At 39.8% G+C, this 23,798-nt stretch overlaps 1 protein-coding gene across 9 annotated transcripts in view; it reads right to left on the bottom strand.

Annotated features, from left to right (window-relative positions):
- Positions 1-23,798, bottom strand: part of MAST2 (microtubule associated serine/threonine kinase 2) — a 229,155-nt gene that overhangs the window by 73,316 nt on the left and 132,041 nt on the right. For all 9 annotated transcript variants that reach the window (XM_030823812.1, XM_030823814.1, XM_030823815.1 and 6 more), the window contains one exon: positions 2,392-2,483. In XM_030823812.1, the coding sequence (XP_030679672.1) occupies positions 2,392-2,483 (92 nt within the window). The remainder of the gene's footprint in view (positions 1-2,391; positions 2,484-23,798) is intronic.

Raw genomic sequence — 23,798 nt, 5'->3', positions numbered from 1 at the left:
GGGTGCAGCACACCAACATAGCACATCTACACATATGTAACAAACCTGCACGTTGTGCACATGTACCCTAGAACTTAAAGTATAATAAAAATATATCTATATAAAAAGATTTGAGGATATAATCTAATGCCACGTGGGATCTGCGTGAAACAATCAGTGCTGCCTGTCTCAACATCCGGATAAGTATAGTCTACAGTCACAAATTGGGCTTTTATGTCCATTCTTGCCCCCTAGATTTTCTGCAGTGATTTGCTAAGAGATAATACAGATGCTAACATTTGTAAAGTACTAAGCATGTTAACACACATTAACTCAAAGCTGGAGTCTACAGATCCAGGCAGGCTGAAAAGGTCAGGTGGTGTTCTCAATCAAAGCCACTTGAGTAGGAAGATTTAGTTCTAAATGCTAACTGTGGAGAATCTAAATAGAGAGATAATCATCTTAGAGAAGAGCAGCCAGTAGTAACTACTGCTCAGTACTCACATTACAGTTGTGCAACTATATACAAGGTCTAGACATGTTAAATTTATTCCTATATGATAAAAAGGTCAGGTCAGATAGATGTATGCTGAGTTTCTCTAAAAATCTAGGATGTGCTGTTTGAGCTAATCCAGCTAATCTCAGTCAATTTTTTTTAGAGGAAAGCACCTAAGCACAATGAGAGCTTTGCTTTAAAGGTCAAGTATGTCTCCAATTCCCTGGGATCCCTGTTCTCTTGGTGGTATCTTCTAAAGTGACAGCTTGTGATTGAGAGATTTACTGATTCTTGGAAAGGGACCATCATCACACTAAAAAGCTGGCTTCTAGGCTAAGAGAATCTGAGCCAAAGAAGGTGAGATCCTTCTCCCAAGGACAAAGTTCAGTTTCAGAATCACCAGACTCTCAGGGCCCTCAAATACTCCACATGTACCCTCACTTTCTCCCTCCAAAGACAGTAAACTGTGAGCAAGGAAACAAATCCATGGAGAATATACCCATCTTACTCAGCTTGATGCTGACCCATTTCACTGCTTGGATATCCTGCTTTAACGCCCAAAGACAGACAAGGGCCAGGCTTAGGATAACAGTGACCATGGCTTTCTATGCCCAGGCAGAAAGCTCTGAAGAGTTCTAAGCCTGTCAATTGCCACTAACTGTAGGTTTAGAACTTCCATTATAAAGAGTGTAGCAATGAACTGCACAGAAGTGCAGCAGCCCTTTCAGCAAAGCTGAGTCCCGTGGCCTGGTTCCCCTGGGATACAAGAATATACCTTCTACACAGAAGCACATGGCTGACTCCGATGAGGTCTTTCTTCTGCCCCTCTCCTGGGAAGGACAGTGTGCCAGAATCAATGCAAGCCTCATATTTTTTTTCTTTTTGAGATGGGGTCTCATTCTGTTGCTGCCCAGGCTGGAATGCAGTGGTATGATCTCAACCTCCATGGGCTCAGGTGATCAGGCGATCCTCCCACCTCAGCCTCCCAAGTAGCTGGAACTACATGCGTACACCACCATGTCCGGCTAAGTTGTGTATTTTTTGTAGAGACGGGGTTTTGCCATGTTGCCCAGGCTGGTCTCAAAACTCCTAAGCTCAACCAATTGGCCCATCTTGGCCTCCCAAAGTGTTGGGGTTACAGGCGGGAGCCACTGTGCCCAGCTGCCTCATAATTTTTATCTATTCTTCAGAGCCATGTAAGTCAGTCCTTATACTATCAGGAAGAGCCCATATTCCAGGGGTAGAGCAGCCTGAATCCATGAGGTCATTTGCTTTAATTCCAATATGTAATATCAGTATCGTTATGAAACAAATACTCCAACCCGGGTGCAGTGGCTCACACCTATAATCCCAGTACTTTGGAGGACGAGGTGGGAGGATCACTCGAGCCTAGGATTTCAAGACCAGCCTGGGCAACATAGAGAGACCTCATTTCTATTTAAAAACAAAGGAACAAACAAACACATACTGCTCTTGCTTTTGTTGTCTCCTAATCTAAGAGCAGGAAAGTTAACAGGAGTCCCATTAGATAACAAACCCTCTCTGTGAGCCCTAATCCTTGGGCACGGTAGTACAAAATATTAGTGGACTCCTCATCAAATGGTCCAAGATGAATGGAGCCATAACACACTAGAACACACTAGAACAGAGGCCATAAACCCAGGACACATACCTGGCCCTAAGATATGTACAAGACTAAAAGGAATGTTGAGAGAACAAGGTAAGAAACAACTAAGAGTCAAAAGCAGGCTAACTCATTCTCGTACAGAAAGCAAGCCCATGAGCTCTGTCTGCTTCAGTCAGCCAAGTAAAGTAACAATGTAATATACTGAACTGCACAACGTGAGAAGTAGGAAAGAAATTGGGCATCTGTGGCCACTCTTTCATTCAACTTTTCTTAACCTTCAAGTACTCACCTGTGTGGCCATGGAGTGGTGAGTGTGGCCGTGGTAATGTAGGTGATGTGCTAGAGGTCACAATCAAGCTCTTGCGGTTACTTGTCCGACAACTGCAATGAAAACAAAATATGAGTTATAATAGGGCCACACCATGGGCCCAGAGACCTTGAGTGGTTTTTAAGGAACTAAAGAGGGGCACCATTTCACGGGCTGCACAGTATACTTCTTTAAACTGAACTGGGTCAGCAATTACACTTGGCACCAGTTAGATTCCATAAAGCACTGTATTCTACCTTGGAATAACTTTTTTCACTGCCTTGACTTTCATCTTGTATTGCCACTGTGCTTTTCCAATGTTTAGTTTTGCTTCCCAAGCAAACACAAGGGGCTCCCTACGGGCAACAACCATGTTTTAAACAGTATCTAATGAAGAATGACCGCTGCAAATTGATTTACAAAATAAAAAGCACAAGTCAAAATATTCTCATATTCTCTAAGAACCCCCCAAAACTATTAATCTATGAAATTATTATTTTTAGAACTGCTTAGTCCGTGAATTAAGTAATATTCTCATTTCAGAATAAATGCCAGAACAGGCATGGGTTTCTTCTATAAACGGGCTTTCCACTACATGTTAATGCCTGAAGCTTTTTCTTCTGGTTGGAGAAAACCAGATGGTGATGAAAAGCCATTTTATGCAACATCTATTACTGAAAAGTCTACATCAATTTATTTGAAAGTCAGCCTATCTTTTGAAGGCATTAGGGAAGTTTGCCATTTATATTCATCCAAATATTTATTGAACACCTACTATACACTAGGCAGTGTATTAGGAGGGAAGCAGTAGGGAACAAAAGAACAGTCTCTATCCTCATAACTGGAGTGAACAGCGCTGTGGGAAAAGGAAGAGGAAGAAAGAGGGAGAGAGAGGGAGGGGGAAGAGGGGGATAGAGGGAGACAGAGAGAGGGAGGGAGGGAGAGGGAGAAAAGGAGAAAGGAAGTAAGAGACTGGTGTGGGAGTGCTAACTAGGGAAGTGAAATCTGATGAGAGAGCTGAATGATATGAAGGACTCAGACAAAAGTAGAGCTGAGAGGCAGAGAGAAAAGTAAAGGTAAAGGCACTGAGACAAGAGCAAATTTGTGATGTTCAAGAAATAGCAAAGAAGTCAATAGCGGATGACAGGAGGGGAGAATGACAGAAAAAGAAGAAGGTTATAGAAGCTACGGGGAAGACCACAGCCAGACTCTGTAGGGCTGATGGAAGGAATGAGATCAATCTCAAGAAAGAGATTATCATTAGAAATGATAACCATTTTCCCCTAAGAAACCATCAGGAGGAATCCAATCATGCCCATACCCCTAACTACCTCAGTCACCATGGAATGCCCAGCCTTCCACTCTCTAACTTGACAGTCTCCCACTACTCTGAACCTTTGAGAAAAGCTTATATTTTGCCTCCTTGAACTCAGTATGTCATCGGCAAACTGCCTATATCCCCAATTTCTCTTCTGAGTGTCTGCTTTAAATTCTAGCTCCAAGTGAAATGTTGCTACCTCCCAAGGACACCAAAGTCCTGGCGAAATCCCAACCCTTTACAACCATGCTTTCCATCTATTTTGCAACTGCACCTGGGAACTTAGAGTGACTGAAGAAAAACCCAGAATCATGCTGGCTGATGTGTCTTTATATTCACAGTGACAAACATCAGGTGGGGCCTCATTACTGCCTGACAATCTTAGCACATTTACCAGAGTAATGTGCTTGCTCACTCTCCAAGACAACTAATTCATATTTTCTCCTTAAACCTCCAATACCCCTTTTCCTTCCTCAAATCTGTACAGAAAATAAAAATTAAAAAAAAAATTAGCTGGGCATGTTGGCACATGCCTATAGTCCTAGCTACTTGGGTGACTGAGGCAGGAGGACTGCCTGTCTCCAGGGGGTCATGGCTACAGTGAGCCAATGATTGTGCCAGAAAAAGAAGAAAGAATAAGTACAGTTGGGCCAATTAGAAAACAAATAACATTATTTAAACCCAATCATACCAAAAATCATATTAAATATCAATGTTCTAAGTACATAGCCAATTAAGGCAGAGATTGTCAGACTGGATAAAATAGCAGGATCCACTTATATGCTGTTATTTGTGAGAGCCCGAAACTACAAACCACCTAAAATATGCACCAACAGATGAGTGACAAACAAATCACAGTATATCCATATAATGGAATTCTACTCAGCAGTAACAAGGAATGAACAATTGATTCACACAATGGATGAAGCTCACAAATAATTATGCTGAAAGCAAGATGCCAGACAAAAAAGAGTACGTTGTATGGTTTCATGGATGAGCTGAACAATTTGCCTCTCAGATGTATTCAATCAAAAAATTTGTCCCTGGATATTTATACTAAAATATACTAAAAACAAAAGTCAAGCATGTTACTTAACAGGAGATTGTTCTGACACATGCACTAAAAGGGAATTGAAAACATTATTTCCAAGTCAATCATCCCACATAAATTCGACCAAATACGAGTCCAACACATTGTGACGAATTCCTCTCATGGTCTTGCACTTTGTTTGCATTTATTTCAATAGCACTAGATGTTTTGGGTATGTATGCCAAGAGGTGATATGAACTGTGCTCAACTAGGCATTGCAAAATAGGTGGCAAGGTTTGGGCAGAACAGTCACCAACAATTTCCAAATAACCAATAGCTGGCTGATGGGTGTATCCACCATACCAAAAGCCCATTATTTTTCTCTCCAGAGCATGGCTATAGTGACACTTGATTTCATGGCTAAAACAGGACTCACTGATTTGCAAGTAATGACCTAAACCACTAAGCTGTATTGGATGTAGTTCAAAGTAATGCTTGCATACTTTGTGACAGAAATCGTGGACACTGACCATAGTATGGACTGAAATTCCAGTAATAGCAGTAGTTGCTCTCTCTGTGACTTCCACAGACCATAACAAGGGAAGATGAAGCCACTTATTCAGGGAAATGCTGGATTTTGTGAAAAAAATATTCCTTTCGAAGACAGACTCATGCTGATTGGCAATTGCAGTGAACAAATTTCCATGAATAGCTGTCTTTATACCGGCATTGTACCACCCACAGTAAGGGGTGGTGATATGAGGAACATTTAGGAGCCATAGATAACAAATTACACTCCTTCAAGAAGTCAATGATTGGCAGGTTTGAAGTGTTGACAATAGGTTGCAATGTATCTTGAAATAAACATCTATCCATTGGGAGAGGTGAAATAAAAATTTTCTCAAAAGTAGAACCACTAAAAAAATAAAATTTGAATTTGACCCACCACAATTAAGAAATTTCACTGGTGGGACTCACAAGGACAAACTGTTTAGTTGATCCAATTCCATTTATATAAAATTACAGAAAATGCTAACTAATCTATAGTGACAGACTGCAGATTAGTAGTTGCCCAATGAGAAGCAAGGAATGGATTATAGATAGTCATGAGGAAACTTCTGAGAGTTACAGATCTGTTCATTATCTTCATGTTCATTATCACAGTCATACAATCTATTATATTCCAATCATACCTCAATAAAACTATACAAAAATTTTAAAATGTAAGCAACATCATGTCCCTCTTCCATTTAAAATTCTCCTTGTCTCATTGAGAGAAAAAGCCAGTTCTGACGATGGCCTACAAGGCATTATATAGTCTGGATTCTCTATGACCTCTTTCCCTCCTGCTCACTCTCCAGCCACACCGGCCTCCTCGCCTTTCTTAGAAAATGCCAAGCGTGCCACCCATCTCAGGGCCTTTACAATTGGGATTTCCTTTGCCTATGTTTCTCCCAGATTGCCTCAAGGCTTGCTCCCCTCTTCCTTCAGGTCTTTGCTCAAGTACAATCTTCCAGGTGAATTTTCCCCCATCATTCTATTTAAAATTGCAACCCCTCCCAAACTCTCTATCCCCCTTTCTTGACATATTTTTCTCCCAGCACTTATCATCATCTACACACTACAGTCGCACTACAGTCAGTATGTGGGTTCCACATCCATGGATTCAACCAACTACGGGTGGAAAGTATTTTTTAAAACTTTTGAAATAATATAAATTTTTAAAATACAGTATAACAGCTATTTGCATAGATTTGCTTTGTATTAGATATTATAAATAATCTAGAGATGATTTAAAGTATACAGGAAGATATGTATAGGTTATATGCGAATATTATGTATGCTCTTTTATATAAGAGACTTGGGCATTTGCAGATTTTGCTATCGGTGTGGGTCCTGGAACTAATCCCCAATATATATATGATGGTATATATTTTGCACATTCATTTTGTTGTCTCTCTTCTCATCAGAAATTAAACTGTATGAGGGCAGGGGCTTTTGTATGCTTTGTGTACTGCTGCACTCCTCAATACCTAGAATGCTGCCTGGCACACAATAGGCTCTCAATAAATATTTGTTAAATGAATGGATGAGTATGATTTGTTACAAGGATTAAAATAAAGAAGATACATGTATACCTAGCCTATGAAAGGTAAATCAAACTGTTATATCTAAATCCTTGTGTCTGAAAGTGAAAATTTCTTGAAACTTCAGGGATGGATAATTAATTCCAGCTTCATTTGCCTTAACCTTATTTAAAATTTAAAATAAAGCCAAAACACTAAAGATCATATTTCCAGGCCACATGCCTTTTTATAAAGGTACACATAATCTCACTTGGCAAATCTTTAACAGCTGCCAGGGGAAAAAAAGGTCAGACACTCAGCTACAGATACCATGACTCAGCTGAGATCCATAACAAGGAACTGGCTAATTTTTCCATTTCAACAGGCTCTGGCCATTTCCCCAGGATCCTAAGAAGATAAAGGGCAAGTCTTAATTCTTTCATTCCAGTAAGATGAAGTACTGGATATTTGCAGAGTCAGGTACACTAACTCTCAGTGGATGGGTGGTAGCCTGGAAGCCCCCTGAACTACCTCATGCAAAGACTGGTGTTAAACCATCCCAGTCACTTGGCTACTTGGAGTGAGACTTGGCATTTCCATTTCTTACATGCCTCACCATGGTCATCTCAGTGAACAGCGAGAACAAGGGCTAAGGCATATCGTGCATTCTCTGTGACAATGTTGAATTGTAACCATATTTGGAGAGTAGTAGCTCGTTTCTAGCCTTCAAAAACCCCTCCCTCCAGCAACTAGCAGGCACTCGGAAAATCTGACCCCTGCAAGAGCTGCTGTAAATTTACTTAGGAAGCCTGCTTCCCAGTGTGAAGCAACAAAGGGTGTGGAATAAGATGCCTGGTTGCAGATCCCTTAGGCCTCTCCAGTCTCCAAATCTCAGAGGTCTAGCTGCTCCTAGGAACTTGAACAATCCCTGATTGGATAGTACTTGGCAGGCACCTTTTAGAATTTAGAATGAGGAAAAGATCACTTCTGTTTCAATAAGTGTAAACAATATAAAGAAGAATGTGGAGCTGGTTACAGTCAAGCACTTCCAGATGCTATAATATTTCAGAGTAACAACCAAGATGTCCTGGTTAAGACGGGGAAGTGAGAGTGGGAGAAAAATACATATTCCCTCCCCGATAAAGGGAGATATTATTACTTATCCATTATATTATTATTGATATTATTGCTTACCTGGATTATTTCAATACCCTCCTAACTAGCCTCTCTGGTTTACTCTTGTCTTCTACCCTAATCTGTTCTTAATATGAGCAAGCCACAGTGATTCTTTTAAAGCACACATCTGATTATTTCATTGCTCTGCTCAAAACCTTCCACAGGCTGCTAATTTTGCACAGGCATTTCTAGCTACTAGGACCAGCGTTAACTGTTCCCTTTACTTGCAATGTCCTTCCTTCAACTACACAATGGCAAAAATCCCTCACTCCTTCAAGGCTTTATTCTAATGTCACCTTCCCAGTTTTCTGTTTTCCTGAATCCCCTTTGGTCTACCTTTTTTCCCAATAGCATTTGTCATCTTCTAATACACTATATAAACTATGTTTATTGTCTGTTTCTTCTTTTCTAGAGTGAGCTCTAAGAGGTATCCCAATCACCTAGAAATAGTACACAGGGCATAGGAGGTTTTCGACAAGGGTTTACTGAACAAATGAATGTATTTCCACAGAAGCAGGTAGTCAGAATTCCCTGCAAGGGCAGTAGGCATCAGAGGAACTAGGAAAAAAGTCTTTGCTCTAAGGTAAAGTTTTCCTCCAAGTCTGATGGCAACTCTCCTTGAATTAATCAAGTTTTTTTTTTAATCTCTGCTCTATTGGTTTAGAAATTACATAATGTTTTGTTTTTTTCTGTCCTAAAGTAGCTGTTATATTATTCAAGGTTTAATAGGTGTTCTTGTCTCAACAAAGTCTAAAGTTAACCAGCACCTCAACCCTTTTTCTGAACAAAATTAAAAGATCCTAGATGGCTTTTAACTCCAATCCTCCCACTCCCTTTCAACTTACCTATTATTGCAATCTATTATTTCAGGTCTATCTTACTTTTACATTGCCAAATTAGTAATTATTATTTTATACAATAATTGCTTGCTTAGATTTACTCATGTATTTTCTAATTTCACTGCTTAACATTCCCTCTTGGGATCTCATGTATTTCTTGCTTCTGAAATATATCCTGTAGTAATTATTTCAGAGAGGATCTGATAGTAATAAATATTCTCTACAGATTTGATTCTCTTGGTTTTTGATGGTCTGAAAATGTCTTTTTTTCGGCCACTCACTTCCATTGCTAATTTAGCAAGTACGGATAATTCTAGTGTCTTGTTCAGAGTAACTTTTTTCTCAATACTTTAAAAATATTATTCTGTAGGCTTATGGCTCCTGTTATTGCTGTTGAAAAGCTTACTCTTAGCATAAGTGCTGTTCCTTTGTACTTAATTTTTCTTTTTCTGTCTGGTTGCTTTAACCATTTTTTTTAGATATATTTCAAACAATATAAAATTCACCCTTTTAAAATGTACAACTCATTCATTTTTAGTATATTCACAAGGCTGTGCAAGCACTGCCACTACCTAATTCCAGAATATTTTCATTGCCAAAAGGAAACCTTGTACCCATTAGCAGTCATTCTCCATTCCATTCTCCCCACAACCAACCACCAACATACTGTCTCTACGGATTCACTGTCTCTATGGACTCTACGTATTCTTGACATTTCACAGAAACTGAATCATACATTATGTAGTCTTTGGTGTCTGGCTTCTTTTACTCAGCATGTTTTCATGCATGTTGTGGCATGCATAAACTCTCCATGCCACAATTGTTAATCCTTTCATAAAATGACAAGGTATTTGGGTTGTTACTACTTTTTGGTTATCATAGATGCTGCTGCTGTGAACATTTGTGTACAAGTTTTTGCATGAACATATATTTTCAATTTTCTTAAGTGAACTTTCTTGCTGAGCTCTTTTAGTTTAGTGAATTCTTAAGGGTTCTTTTAAGATACTCTCTTTGTTTTCATGGCTCTGCAGTACTGCAATGTATCTAGATGGGGATTTATTTTTATTTATTATAGTGGGGACTCACCACGCTTCAAGATGTTACTTGTTTGTTTCTAATCAGTTCTGGAAGGTCTCAGTCATTATCTCGATGAATACTGCCTCTTCCCATTTCTCCATATTCTGTTGGGCCATCTGATCATATCTTCTGTATTTCTTGGCTTTCATTCATAGTTTATATCTTCCCATTTCTGTCTTGCACATTTTCTTTATCCCTTCTATCATTAATGGGCATTTAAGTTGATTCCATGTCTTTGCTAATGTGAATAGTGCTGTAATGAACATTCGTGTGCATGTGTCTTTATGGCAGAATGATTTATATTCCTCTGGGTATATACCTAGTAATGAAATTGCTGGGTCAAATGGTACTTCTGCTTTTAGCTCTTTGAGGAATCACCATACTGCTTTCCACAATGGTTGAACTAAATTACACTCCCACCAACAGTGTATAAGTATTCCCTTTCCTCCACAACTTTGCCAGCATCTGTTATTTTTTTACTTTTAACAATAGCCATTCTGACTGGTGTGAGATATCTCACTATGGTTTTGATTTGTGGTTCTCCAATGCTCAGTGATATTGAGCTTTTTTTCTCATGCTTGTTGGTCGCATGTATGCCTTCTTTTGAAAAGTATCTGTTCATGTCCTTTGCCCACTTTTTAATGGGGTTGTTTTTCTCTTGTAAATTTGTTTAAGTTCCTTATAGATGCTGAATATTAGACCTTTGTCAGATGCAGATTGCAAATATCTTTTCCTATTCTGTAGGTTGTCTGTTTACTCTGTTGATAGTTTCTTTTGTTGTGCAGAACCTCTTAAGTTTAATTAAACTTGTCCATTTTTGCTTTCATTGCGACTGTTTTTGGTGTCTTTGTCATGAAATCTGCCCATTCCTGTGTCCAGGATGGTATTGCTTAGGTTGTCTTCCAGGGTTTTCATAGTTTTATGTTTAAGTCTTTAACGCATCTTGAGTTGATTTTTGTATATGATGTAAAGGAGGGGTACTATGTAGCTTCAGTCTTCTGCTTATGGCTAGCCAGTTATCCCAGCACCACTTACTGAATAGGGAGTCTTTTCCCCATTGCTTGCTTTTGTCAGCTTTGTCAAAGATCAGGTCGTCGTAGGTGTATGGCCTACGATTTTAAAATCCCTGATTTTTAAAATAGGCTCTCTATTCTGTTCTATTGGTTTACGTCCCTGTTTTTGTACCAGTACCATGCTGTTTTAATTACTATAGCCCTGTAGTATAGTTTGAAGTCAGGTAACGTGATGCCTCCAGCTTTGTTCTTTTTGCTTAGGATTGCCTTGGCTATTTGGGCTCTTTTCTGGTTCCATAAGACTTTTTTTTTTTTTGAGACGGAGTCTCACTCTGTCACCCAGGCTGGAATGCAAGCACGATCTCAGCCCACTCCAACCTTCACCTCCCAGGTTCAAGCAATTCTCCTGCCTCAGCCTCCCAAGTAGCTGAGACTACAGACACACACCACCACACCCAGCTAATTTTTTGTATTTTTACTAGAGATGGGGTTTCACCATATTAGCCAGGCTGGTCTTGAACTCCTGACCTCATGATCCACCTGCCTTGGCCTCCCAAAGTGCTGGGATTACAGGTGTGAGCCACCACACCCGGCCCGGTTTAATTTTTTAAATAATTTTTCTAGTTCTGTGAAGAATACTCTTGGTAGTTTGATAGAAATAGCATTCAATCTATAAATTGCTTCAGGCAATATGATCATTTTAATGATATTGACTCTTCCTATCTATGAGCATGGTATGTTTTTGCATTTGTTTGTGTCCTCTCCAATTTCTTTGAGTAGTGTTTTGCAATTCTCATTGTAGAGATCTTTCACCTCCCTGGTTAGCTGTATTCCTAGGTATTTTATTCTTTTTGTGGCAATTGTAAATGGGACTGCCTTCCTGATTTGGCTCTCTCCCTGGCTGTTGTTGGTGGATAGGAATGCTAGTGCTTCCTGCTAGTGATTGATTTTGTATCCTGAAACTTTGCTGAAGTTGTTTATCAGCTTAAGAAGCTTTTGGGGCCAGGCGCGGTGGCTCAAGCCTGTAATCCCAGCACTTTGGGAAGCCGAGGCAGGTGGATCACAAGGTCAGGAGATCAAGACCATCCTGGCTAACATGGTGAAACCCCATCTCTACTAAAAATACAAAAAATTAGCCGGGCGTGATGGCGGGCGCCTGTAGTCCCAGCTACTCGGGAGGCTGAGGCAGGAGAATGGGGTGAACCTGGGAGGTGGAGCCTGCAGTGAGCCGAGATAGCCCCTCTGCACTCCAGCCTGGACGACAGAGCGAGACTCGTCTCAAAAAAAAAAAAAAAAAAAAAAAAAAAAAAAAAAAAGAAGCTTTTGGGCTGAGACTATCAGGTGTTCTACATATAGAATCACGCCATCTGCAAACAAGGGTAGTTTGACTTCCTCTCTTTCTATTTGGGTACCTTTATTTCTTTCTCTTGCCTGCTGCTCTGGCTAGCACTTCTACTCCTATTGATTAGGTGTTGTTTTCTCTCTCTGATTTGGGTCCCTCAGTGTTTTCCTTATGTTCTGCTGAAATCAGCTGTGCATTTAAAACAACAATGATAATATCTAACAATTACTAAAGGCTAACTGGGCTTGGTTTAAAGCTAACTTGTCCAACTGGCAGCCCACAGGCCACATGCAGTCCAGAACCTAGCTTTGAATGTGGATTTAAGAAAATTTGGAAATTTTCTTAAAACATTATGAGGTGTTTGGTTTTTTTTTTTATTTTTTAAAGCTCATCAGCTATCATTAGTGTATTCTGTGTGTGGCCCAAGACAATTCTTCCTATGTGGCAGAAGGAAGCCAAAAGATTGGCTTGTAAAACTATAACAACCCTGGTTTAAAGCATTACATGTAGTATCTCACACCCTGTGAAGCAGGGACTATTATTATCCCCTTTATTTGGACAAGGAACTGCAGGCTAAGAAATGCTACGTAGCTTTCCCTAAGTCAAGATAACGTAATAACATTTTTTGAAGGCCTAATCTAACTTGAATTTTCTTTGCCCTGGGACGTTCTTAGTGTTGTGCTTCATCCTCAAATGATTTAAAAGTCAAGTATCCAGAAAATCAAGGGCATTTTATGTGGCCTAACTTCATGGACGAGAGGACAGCAGTAAGTACCCTAGGGACTGGCGCAAAACTCTGACATAGGCACTAATATTGGGGAGCAGGTCTGCTATGACAGAGACTAAGGAAACAGTATGCTCCAACCAAAGTCTTTAGTCGTGACCACCTTGACTACTACTGTGACTATCAACCCTGTTTCAGGACACAATAAAGAGAGAGCTATCTTGAGCCAGACAAAAAATAAAGAGGTACAGATTTTCTCTACACTGAACAATCCTGAATCCTTTCACTATATTATAGCAGAAAAGACCACCAGCAATGCAAAGGAAGCATGATTCAGTCCCGGGCAGATTGCACCAGCCAAATCTAAACATCTCTGCTACATGTTCCTGCAACAGTTACAACTTACAGTGAAAAGAAGCAAATACAGGTCTAAACCTGGAATGCCAAGCCCAAAATATCATGAATTTAATAGACTAAGAACACGTGGAAGGAATCAAGAGTTTTAAAGAAAAGACATAAAGAGAGGGAGGAAATTGGCCAAATATAAGCCAGTACAATCTCCTGCCCTGGAATAATTTATGTGACGTAGTAGCAAGTTCCCTTCATGACAGGCAACTTGTCTCCATCGCCAGTCTCAAGATGAGGATAGGATTTTCCACCACACCTTAGTAAATTTGCCCACCACCAAGAAAACAAGATAATTCTGTCTTTGATTATTTGCAGTTGACATTCACACAGTTCTAATGGGATCAACCTGGTAAAAGAGATAGGAGAAAAATTTAAAAACCCTAGACTGGGCACTGCCTCAGATTCTGGGTATTCTAGGCATGCCTATATTTCCAGTGCCCAGGACAGTGCCTGATACATGTTTATTATTTGGAGAATTAATGAATGGGAGAGACTGGAGAATTAAGGAAAGGGAGATAATGGTTTTGTAATGTATTCTTAAAGCAGTACATCTCTTGGTAATCAAAGGAAAGCAGCCAGTGGGACTATAGATTTTTTTTCTCTGAATGAAGTACACTTCCACTACTGAGGACCTCCACAAACATGGGCCTTGGAACTAGTATAGACTGCCCTGATAACATAGTGTCTGGGAAGTTGTGGTATATTTGGTTTGTCTTTACTAGTTCCCATGGCCTCTGGATTTCTCTGGAAGCTCCAAATTATAAGCCCACTAACAGGTTACATTTCTAGACCAGTTGCTTTGAGAGCTAGTGGTTGATAGGAAATGCAAACTGTCCTGTAATCACTATGTATTTTGGCCCAATACATACATAGTTTCAGTGTTACTAATACATACTTTAATCTGTTACTTAATATATAGTTTAATCTGTTACTAATACAGATTAAACCCACCCTGTATTAGTAACAATCCTTCTTTTCTACCTCCTTCCTCAATAAATTGCCCAGCTGTCTGGCCTGTGCCCAAATTTCCATAGTAGAAAAGATTAGAACACAGTTAGTTTCTACGAGGCAGCCATGGCTACAGACGCTACATAAGGACCAGGCCCCCCACTTTCAATAGACCAGTATCATGGTCATTTTTATTGTTGTTGTTTTATCTTTTTATTATTCTGTTTTTTCTTTTACCCTCAATTTTTAATTTTTTATTTCACTTGTATTATTTGTCACATGCCATGATCAGAAAACACAGTCTTTTTGAGATAGGGTTTCACTCTGTCACCTAGCCTGGATTGCAGTGGTGCAATCTCAGTCCACTATAGACTTGAGCTCCCAGGATTAAGTGATCCTCCAACCACAGCCTCCTGAGCAGCTGGGAATAAGTGCACACCACCATACCTGGCTAAATTTTGTTTATTATTTCACAGAGACAAGATCTCACTATGTTGCCCAGGCTGGTTATGAACTGCTGGGCTCAAGTGACCCTCCTGCCTCAGTCTCCCCAAATGCTGGGCATTACAAAGGCTTGTGGCAGGAGCCACCACACCTGGCCCACAGTCATTTTTTAATGACAGCTAATTGCAAGGTTCTATGTCAGGCACTTAAAATACTCAAAAAGGTGCAAGTATACTCAATCGTTGGCCTTCAGAGGCTCATAGCTGAAGAGACTTAGATATGTGAAGAAGAAAACTCAAGCAACATATTTTGGCACAGGCAGTCGTGGCACAGAAGCACAGGAGGCTTCCAAGAGGAAGGCAGAAGATCTGAGGAATTCAGAACCCACAGTAGACAGTTACTGGAAATACCATCATGGCAAATAAATATGCAAGGGGACTAGAAAATAATCAGTCTGAGTTGGAGGAGAAGACGAGAAGGCTCTAGAAGAAATGTTTCTGGAAGGATGGAGTATGGCGGGGAGAAGATTAAATTAGGAGATTAAATCATCTAATGTAATATACTGAAAAACATTTTGCAGCTCTGATAGAAAATTTGGGGTGAATAAATGATTGCTACATAGAATATAAAGCAATGCAAGAGTGAGACAATTATTACCCTCAGGAAAACAAAAAGTTGCAAAAGAAAACAGTCATAATCATAATGCACAATGACTTTATTAGAAATAATATGAAGTTGTATTAATTTCACACTGAAATAGATAAAAGAATTTAAAGTAGTTGGCTTCAATAAATAAAAATCAAGGATGGTAGGAATGGGGTAAGGGAATTTCAAAATCCCTTTATTAGCTTTAAAGAACAGACTTTTGAAATTATGTCCACATATTTCTTTGACAAAATAAAAACTAAATTTAAAATGTGGGTGGCTTACACGTATGTAAAGAGTACAAGAAAGGGAGTGATATTACCTAGGGAAGGAGAATGTGATGGCAGTAATTATTCTGCATTTTAGTTGGTACAATCATGGTTCAAATTCAAGCTATAGTAACATGTTTAAAGAAGACTGTCACTAGAAAAGAGGTCTTGTAGGCCGCGCACGGTGGCTCACGCTTTAATCCCAGCACTTTGGGAGGCCGAGGCGGGCGGATCACGAGGTCAGGAGATCGAGACCACGGTGAAACCCCGTCTCTACTAAAAATACAAAAAAATTAGCCGGGCGCTGTGGCGGGCGCCTGTAGTCCCAGCTACTCGGGAGGCTGAGGCAGGAGAATGGTGTGAACCCGGGAGGCGGAGCTTGCAGTGAGCCGAGATCGCGCCACTGCACTCCAGCCTGGGTGACAGAGCGAGACTCCGTCTCAAAAAAAAAAAAAAAAAAAGAAAAGAAAAGAGGTCTTGTCTGAGACCCCAAGAGCAGGTTCTTGGATCTCATGCAGGAAATAATTCAGGGCGTCACAGAGTATAGCGAAGTTTATTAGAGACTTCTCTATTACAGAGCAGGACATCCTCAGAATTCAAGAGGAGGAACACCCCTACCTTAAACATACTGCTTGCTTATATAGGTTTTTAAGGATAGTGTACTTCATTACAAAGGCTTGTGATCAGCAGTGACAGGCTATCAGTACTGTTATTTCCCTATGTTACTACAGATTTTAGCAAAAATTCATGAGTGCATTATTATCTTTAAAGCAAAACCTATTATTTATTTATTTATTTATTTTTTGAGACAGAGTTTTGCTCTTGTTGTCCAGGCTGGAGTGCAATGGCATGATCTTGGCTCACCGCAACCTCCGCCTCCTGGGTTCAAGCGATTCTCCTGCCTCAGCCTTCCTGAGTAGCCGGGATTACAGGCATGCATCACCACGCCCAGCTAATTTTGTATGAAAGCAAAACCTATTCTTAAACTAAGAATGCTTTTTGTTCTTCAAGTACTGAAACATTTCATAAGTTTCATAAGCATCTTTTAGTTAGTTAGCATCATTAACTTGTTCCCTCAACCCTAAACGTCTTGTGACCAACAGTGTCCAACCCCTTGGGAATGTAACCCAGGAGGTTTGGCTTTATCTGGCCTTTATTCAAGATGGAGTCACTCTAGTTTGGATGCCCCTGACCAAACTATCAGATGATCACATCAATCCCCTGTTCAAAATCCTCCAACTGCTATAGCCAAATAAATAAATAAATATCCAAATTAGTGATGAGCATGACAACCAAGACTCTTCATGGTATAGCCCCCTGCTAATTTGTCCCACCCATCATCATGCCTCCAAGAATCTACCATCCACACACTTTACATCCAGTAGTAAACAAGGCCATACCATTATGTCTCCACTCTCTTGCATATGCTACTGTTTCAACTTAAACACCCTTATCCCAAATGTATACCTAATACATGTTAATTTTTCACTTCTCAGCTCAAATTTCCTTCTCTCTGAAGCCTTCCCTGTGTTCTCCAGGACAGAACTGGGGATTGATTAGCTTCCATACACTGACACTGAATCTTGCATATTCTTCTAAAGGGGACCAGGAAATGTTATCCTAAAGTATGCCACTTTGGCATAAGGACTATTTTAGCTAAAGACACTGAGAAGCAGCAAACTCTCTGCCTTCCCCCTTTCTGCCTAAAAGTAAGGTATAAATTTCCCTTTTGTAAAAGTAATATAAATTTGCATTTGTAAAGGTGTTCCATCTCATGTACCAGGAAGATTCTTAATCACTGGAGATAATTCTTATCACTGGAGACAGCAGTGACTATTGAATCTACATGACAAATATTACTAAACAACCCTTATCTACCAAACATTTCCTAGTCACCTTCACACAATTTACTGCCCCTAGCAGGCCAAGCCTTTGTCTAGTTACTTCACAATTAATCATCCTTTGTTAAAATGGTATATAATACCCCCATAACATGCAATTTACGTATATAACAAACCTGCATATGCACCCCGAACCTAAAAGTTAAAAAATAAAAAAAAAATAAATGAAATGGTGTACAAGCACCAAATTCTCAGCACCTCTTTGAGTTACTCATCACTGAGTTTTCCCACATGAATACACGTTGCCAAGTGTAAAACTCTATTATGCATCTCCATGTCCTCATCACCACAGGTAGCTTTACTGAAGAAAACTGAAAAACTTTCAAAGAACAAGTGGTCTTTGTTTTATAAAGTGCTGGAAAATAGAATAAGAGAAAAAGCTGCTTAAGTTAATTTACAATATTACTGTAATTTTGATTCAAAGCCAGATAGCAACAGTCTAAGAAAATTATAGGTCCATATCCTTTATAAACATTAAAATTTTAGCTGGTTCAGTTAAAAAAAAAAAAGAAACCCACTACAATCAAGCTGGACAGTGATTTTCAAAGTATGGTTGGCAAACCTCTTGGGGTCCCTGAGACTCTTTCAGGAGGACTGCAAAGTCAAAACTATTTTCACAGGAATATTGAGACATCATTTACCTTATTCACTGGGTTGGCATTTGCACTGATGTTATAAAAGCAATGGTGGGTAAAACTTCTCGCACCTTAACAAAAGCAAAACTAAACTGTTTATTAGTGACTGTATTACTCTCCAAACACTTCTTCATAATTTTGTTACAATATATTACAAGAAGAATAAAGGATAAAAACTACACAACCATCTCAATAGATGCAGAAGACACATTTGACAACAGTCTGACACACTTTCATGATAAAGTCTCTCAACAACAAACTAGGGATAGTTTAGGGAATATCCTTGACCTGATAAAGGATATCTGTGAAAACCTCACAGAGGCAGAGGTTGCAGTGAGCTGAGATCGCGCTACTGCACTCCAGTCTGGGCTACTGAGCGAGACTGTCCCCTCCCACCCCACGCCCCCCCAAAAAAGTGGAAAAATTGATCCTCAAACTTATATAGCAACACAAAGCACCCAAAATGCATAAAATAATTTTGAAAAAGAACAAAGTTGAAAGAATTATACCAACTGATTTCAAAACTTAGTATAAAGCCACATTAAACAAAGATAGTGTGGAATTAGCACAAGGATAGGCATACAGATTAATGGAAGACAAGAGAGAGTCCAGAAATAAACTGTTAACACTTGTGGTCAATTGACTTCAACAAAAGTGTCAAGAGGATTCAATAGCAGAAAGATACCCTTTCCAGCGAATTCTGCTAGAAAAACTGGACAGTCACACACACACCTGACCTAACCATACATAAATATTAACTCAAATGGATCATAAACCTCAATTTAGGAGTAGAAAATGTAAAACTTCTAGAAGAAAACAGAAAAAAACAAAACAAAACAAAAATTTGTGTTAGGCAAGTAAGTTCTTAGATACCAAAAGCATGATCAATAAAAAATAAAAAATTATCCATTTTTCCATTTCAAAAGACATCATCCAAATACATGGAAAGAACCACCACAGACAGGGAGAAAATAACTGCAAATCATATAGCTAATAAAGGGCTTGTATCTAGAACATAAAAAGAACTCAAGGCTCAATATTAAAATAAAAAAAACAAAAAAAAAAAAACATATTTTTTTTTTTTTTTTTTTTTTTGAGACAGAGTCTCACTCTGTCGCCCAGGCTGGAGTGCAGTGGCGCAATCTCGGCTCACTGCAAGCTCTGCCTCCCGGATTCACGCCATTCTCCTGCCTCAGCCTCTCCGAGTAGCTGGGACTACAGGCGCCCGCCACCATGCCCGGCTAATTTTTTTTTGTATTTTTAGTAGAGACGGGGTTTCAACGTGGTCTCGATCTCCTGACCTCGTGACCGCCCACCTCGGCCTCCCAAAGTGCTGGGATTACAAGCGTGAGCCACCGCGCCCGGCCTAAGAACAGATTTTTTAAATGAACAAGAATATTTGATCAGACATTCCACAAAAAAAGATATACAAATGGCTAACGAGATAAGATGCTCAGATCATTACCCATTAGGGAAATGTAAATTAAAACTACAATGATATACTACACAACAGTAGAATGGTTAAAATCAAGAAGAGAGAGTAACTAGTGCTGGTGAGAATGTTAAAAAATAAACTCTGTGAATGTGAAATGATGCAGTCCACTGCAGAAAACAGTTTGGTGTTTTTTAAAAAGGTAAACATAGTTTGGGTGCAGTGGCTCACACCTGTAATCCCAGCACTTTGGGAGGCCGAGGTGGGAGAATCACTTGAGCCCAGGGGTTCAAGACCAGTGTAGGCAACATGATGGACCTCATCCCTACAAATAACAGAAAAATAATTAGCTGGGTATGGTGGCATGCGCCTATAGTCCCAGCCACTTGGGAGGCTGAGGCAGGAGGATTCCCTGAGCCCAGGAGATTGAGGCTGCAGTGGAGCCATGATCACACCACCACACTCCAACCTGGATGACAGAGTGAGACTCCATCTCCAAGAAAAAAGAAAAGTAAACATAAACTTACCATACGACACAATTCTCTGACTCCCAAAATAAATAAAAACGTATGTCCACACAAAGATATGCATGGAAATGTACACAGCACCACTAATGTGATACTCCCAAACTGCAAACAATATAAATGTCCATCAACTGGTGAATGGACTAACAAAATATGGTCTATCCAATAATAAAACATATTCAACAACAGAAAGGAATGAATATGCTACACGTATAAAGTTCAAAAACATTATGTTAAGTGAAAGAAACCAGAAACAAAAAACTACATTTAGCAGCACATAATATAGAACCAAAAAGCAGGTAAGTTATTGCTCAGAGCTAGGAATTAGAAGAGTAGGATTAACTACAGGTGGGTAGAAGTAAACTTTCTGAGTGACAGAAGTGTTCTAAATTTAGATTATGGCCGGGCGCAGTGGCTCAAGCCTGTAATCCCAGCACTTTGGGAGGCCGAGGCGGGCGGATCACGAGGTCAGGAGATCGAGACCATCCTGGCTAACACGGTGAAACCCCATCTCTACTAAAAATACAAAAAGTTAGCCGGGCGTGTTGGCGGGCGCCTGTAGTCCCAGCTACTCGGGAGGCTGAGGCAGGAGAATGGCGTGAACCCAGGAGGTAGAGGTTGCAGTGAGCCGAGATCAGGCCACTGCACTCCAGCCTGAGGGACAGAGAAAGACTCCGTCTCAAAAAAAAAAAAAAAAAAAAAAAAAAATTATGGTGACAATACATAATTATATAAATTTAGTAAAAACCATTGAATCCCTTACATTAAAAAGAGATTACAATAGGCAATTAAATTTAGTAAAAACCATTGAATCGCTTATGTTGAATTGCTTACAATGGGTAAAAAAATTTTTTTTTTTTTGAGACGGAGTTTTACTCTGTCTCCCAGGCTGGAGTGCAGTGGTGTGATCTCGGCTCACTGCAACCTCCACCTCCCAGGTTCAAGTGATTTTCCTGACTCAGCCTCCCAAGTAGCTGGGATTACAGGCACGCGACACTACGCCTGGCTAATTTTTTTGTATTTTTAGTAGAGACGGGGTTTCACCATGTTGGCCAGGCTGGTCTCGAACCCCTGACTTGAGGTGATCCACCTGCCTCGGCCTCCCAAAGTGCTAGGATTACAGGCGTAAGCCACCACACCCAACCACAATGGGCAAATTTTATACTCTGTAAATTTTGTCTCAGCCAGGCATGGTGGCACACTCCTGTAGTCCTTGCTACTTGGGAGGCTGAGGTGGGAGGATCGCTTGGGCCCAGGAGTTTAAGATCAGCCTGAGCAACAGAGAGATCCCATTTCTAGAAAAAAAAAAAAAAAAAAAGTAATGAACAAGCAAGTAAATAAATACAATTTTAAAATAAATAAAAATAAAAGTGACTGTAATAAAGAAAAAAAAAAAGCTGCCCATGGTGGTGCATGCCTTTAGTCTCAGCTACTCAGGAGGCTGAAGTGGAAGGATCACTTGAGCCCAGGGGTTTAAGATCACCCTGGGCAACATAGCAAGATCCCATTCTAGAAAGAAAATAAACAAACAATTTTAGAATAAATAAAAACAAAAGTGACTGAAAAAAAAAATAAAAAGCCCAGGCATGGTGGTATAATGCCTTTAGATCCAGCTACTCAGGAGGCTGCGTGGAAGGATTGCTTGAGCCCAGGAGTTTGAGGCCAGCCTGGACAACAAAGAGAGGACTCATCTCTAAAAAATAAAGAAACAAAAAAACTCAAGTCAGATGTTTCAAAATGTGCAGGCCCCTGAGACTGAATCTGAGGTACTTAGGGGGCTTCAGAATCCTCCTTCCTCTCCTTTCCTGAATAATTCAGTCTAGAGGCCACAAGATGATGATGATGGTGGCCATGTGGTTGGGTTGGGGTTGAGGTACCTGGCCTGGGATGTCAGAGACTGATGGGGATAAGGAAGTTGTCTGCTTGAAGAGAACAGTGGTGCCAGTCTTTCATGGGGTATTGGAGACCCAGTGAAGTGAGAAGGGCATACACACAGAAGGCTGGTGGTTACAAAAGGAGATTAGTTACATAGAGGAAAAAATGATCAGATAATCAAGTACCTCAACAAACTAAGCATCAAAGGAACATACCTCAAAATAGTAAGATCCATCTATGACAAACCCACAGGTAACATCATGCTGGGCAAAAGCTTGACACAGTCCCCTTGAGAACCGGAACAAAACAAGAATGCCCACTCTCACCACTCCTGTTCCACGTAGGAAGTCCTAGCCAGAGCAATCAGGCAAGAGAAAGAAACAAAAGGCAAACTATCGCTCTTCACAGACAATTATCATTCTATACCTAGAAAACCCCACAGCCTCTGCCCAAAGGTTCCTAGATCTGATAAACTTCAGCAAAGTTTCAGGATACGAAATCAGCGTACAAAAATCAGTAGTGATTCTATACTCCAATGACGTCCAAGCTGAGGGTCAAATCCAGAATGAAATCCCAATGACAATAACCACATAACGAATAAAATACCTAGCAATACAGCTAAAGAGGGAGGTGGAAGATCTCTACAATAAGAATTTAAAAACACCACTGAAAGAAGTCAGAAACGACACAAACAAATGGGAAACTATTCCACGCTCACAAATAGGAAGAATTAATATTGTTAAAATGGCCATACAGCCCAAAGCAATTTACAGATTCAATGTTATTCCTCTCAAACTACCAATGACGTTTTTCACAGAGTTAGAGAAAACTATTCTAAAATTCATATGGGACCAAAAAAGAGCCCAAATAGCCAAGGCAATCTGAAGCAGAGCAAAAAGAACAATTCCAGAGGCATTACACTACCTAATTTCAAACTATACCACAAGGCTACAGTAACCAAAACAGCACAGTACTGGTACAAAACCAGACACACAGACCAATACAAAAGGTTACAGAATCCAGAAATAAAGCCACACATCTACAACCTTCTGATCTTTGACAAAGTGGACAAAAGCAATGCAAAAAGGAATCCCTATTCAATAAATGGTGCTGGGATAACTGGCTAGCCGTATGCAGAATGTTGAAACTAGACCCCTTCCTTTCACCCCTTCCTTTCACCATATACGAAAATCAACTCAAGATGATCAAAGGCTTACACATAAAACCTAAAACTATAAAAACCCTAGAAGAAACCCTAAAATATACCACTCTGGACATAGGCCCTGGCAGACTTCATGATGAAGACTCCAAAAGCAATTGCAACAAAAACAAAAATTGACAAATGGGACCTAATTAGACTAAAGAGCTTCTGCACAGCAAAATAAATTATCAACAGAGTAAACAGACAACCTACAGAATGGGAGAAAATATTTGCAAAATATACATCTGACAAAGGTCTAATATCCAGAATCTACAAAAAACCTTAACTGAACAAGCAAAAAACAAATAACCCCATTAAAAAATAGGCAAAAGACATGAACAGACACTCCTCAAAAGACACACAAGCAGCCAACAAACATGAAAACATGCTCCACATAGCTAATCATCCGAGAAATGCAAATCAAAACCACAAGGAGATACCATTTTACACTAATCAGAATGGTTATTAATAAATAGCCAAAAAATAATGGATGCTGGCAAGACTGCAGAGAAAAGGAAATTC

This window comes from Nomascus leucogenys, chromosome 12 (genome assembly GCF_006542625.1).
Source record: "Nomascus leucogenys isolate Asia chromosome 12, Asia_NLE_v1, whole genome shotgun sequence".
In the NCBI taxonomy this organism is placed as follows: Eukaryota; Metazoa; Chordata; class Mammalia; order Primates; family Hylobatidae; genus Nomascus; species Nomascus leucogenys.
This window is presented reverse-complemented; position numbering and strand designations above follow the sequence as displayed.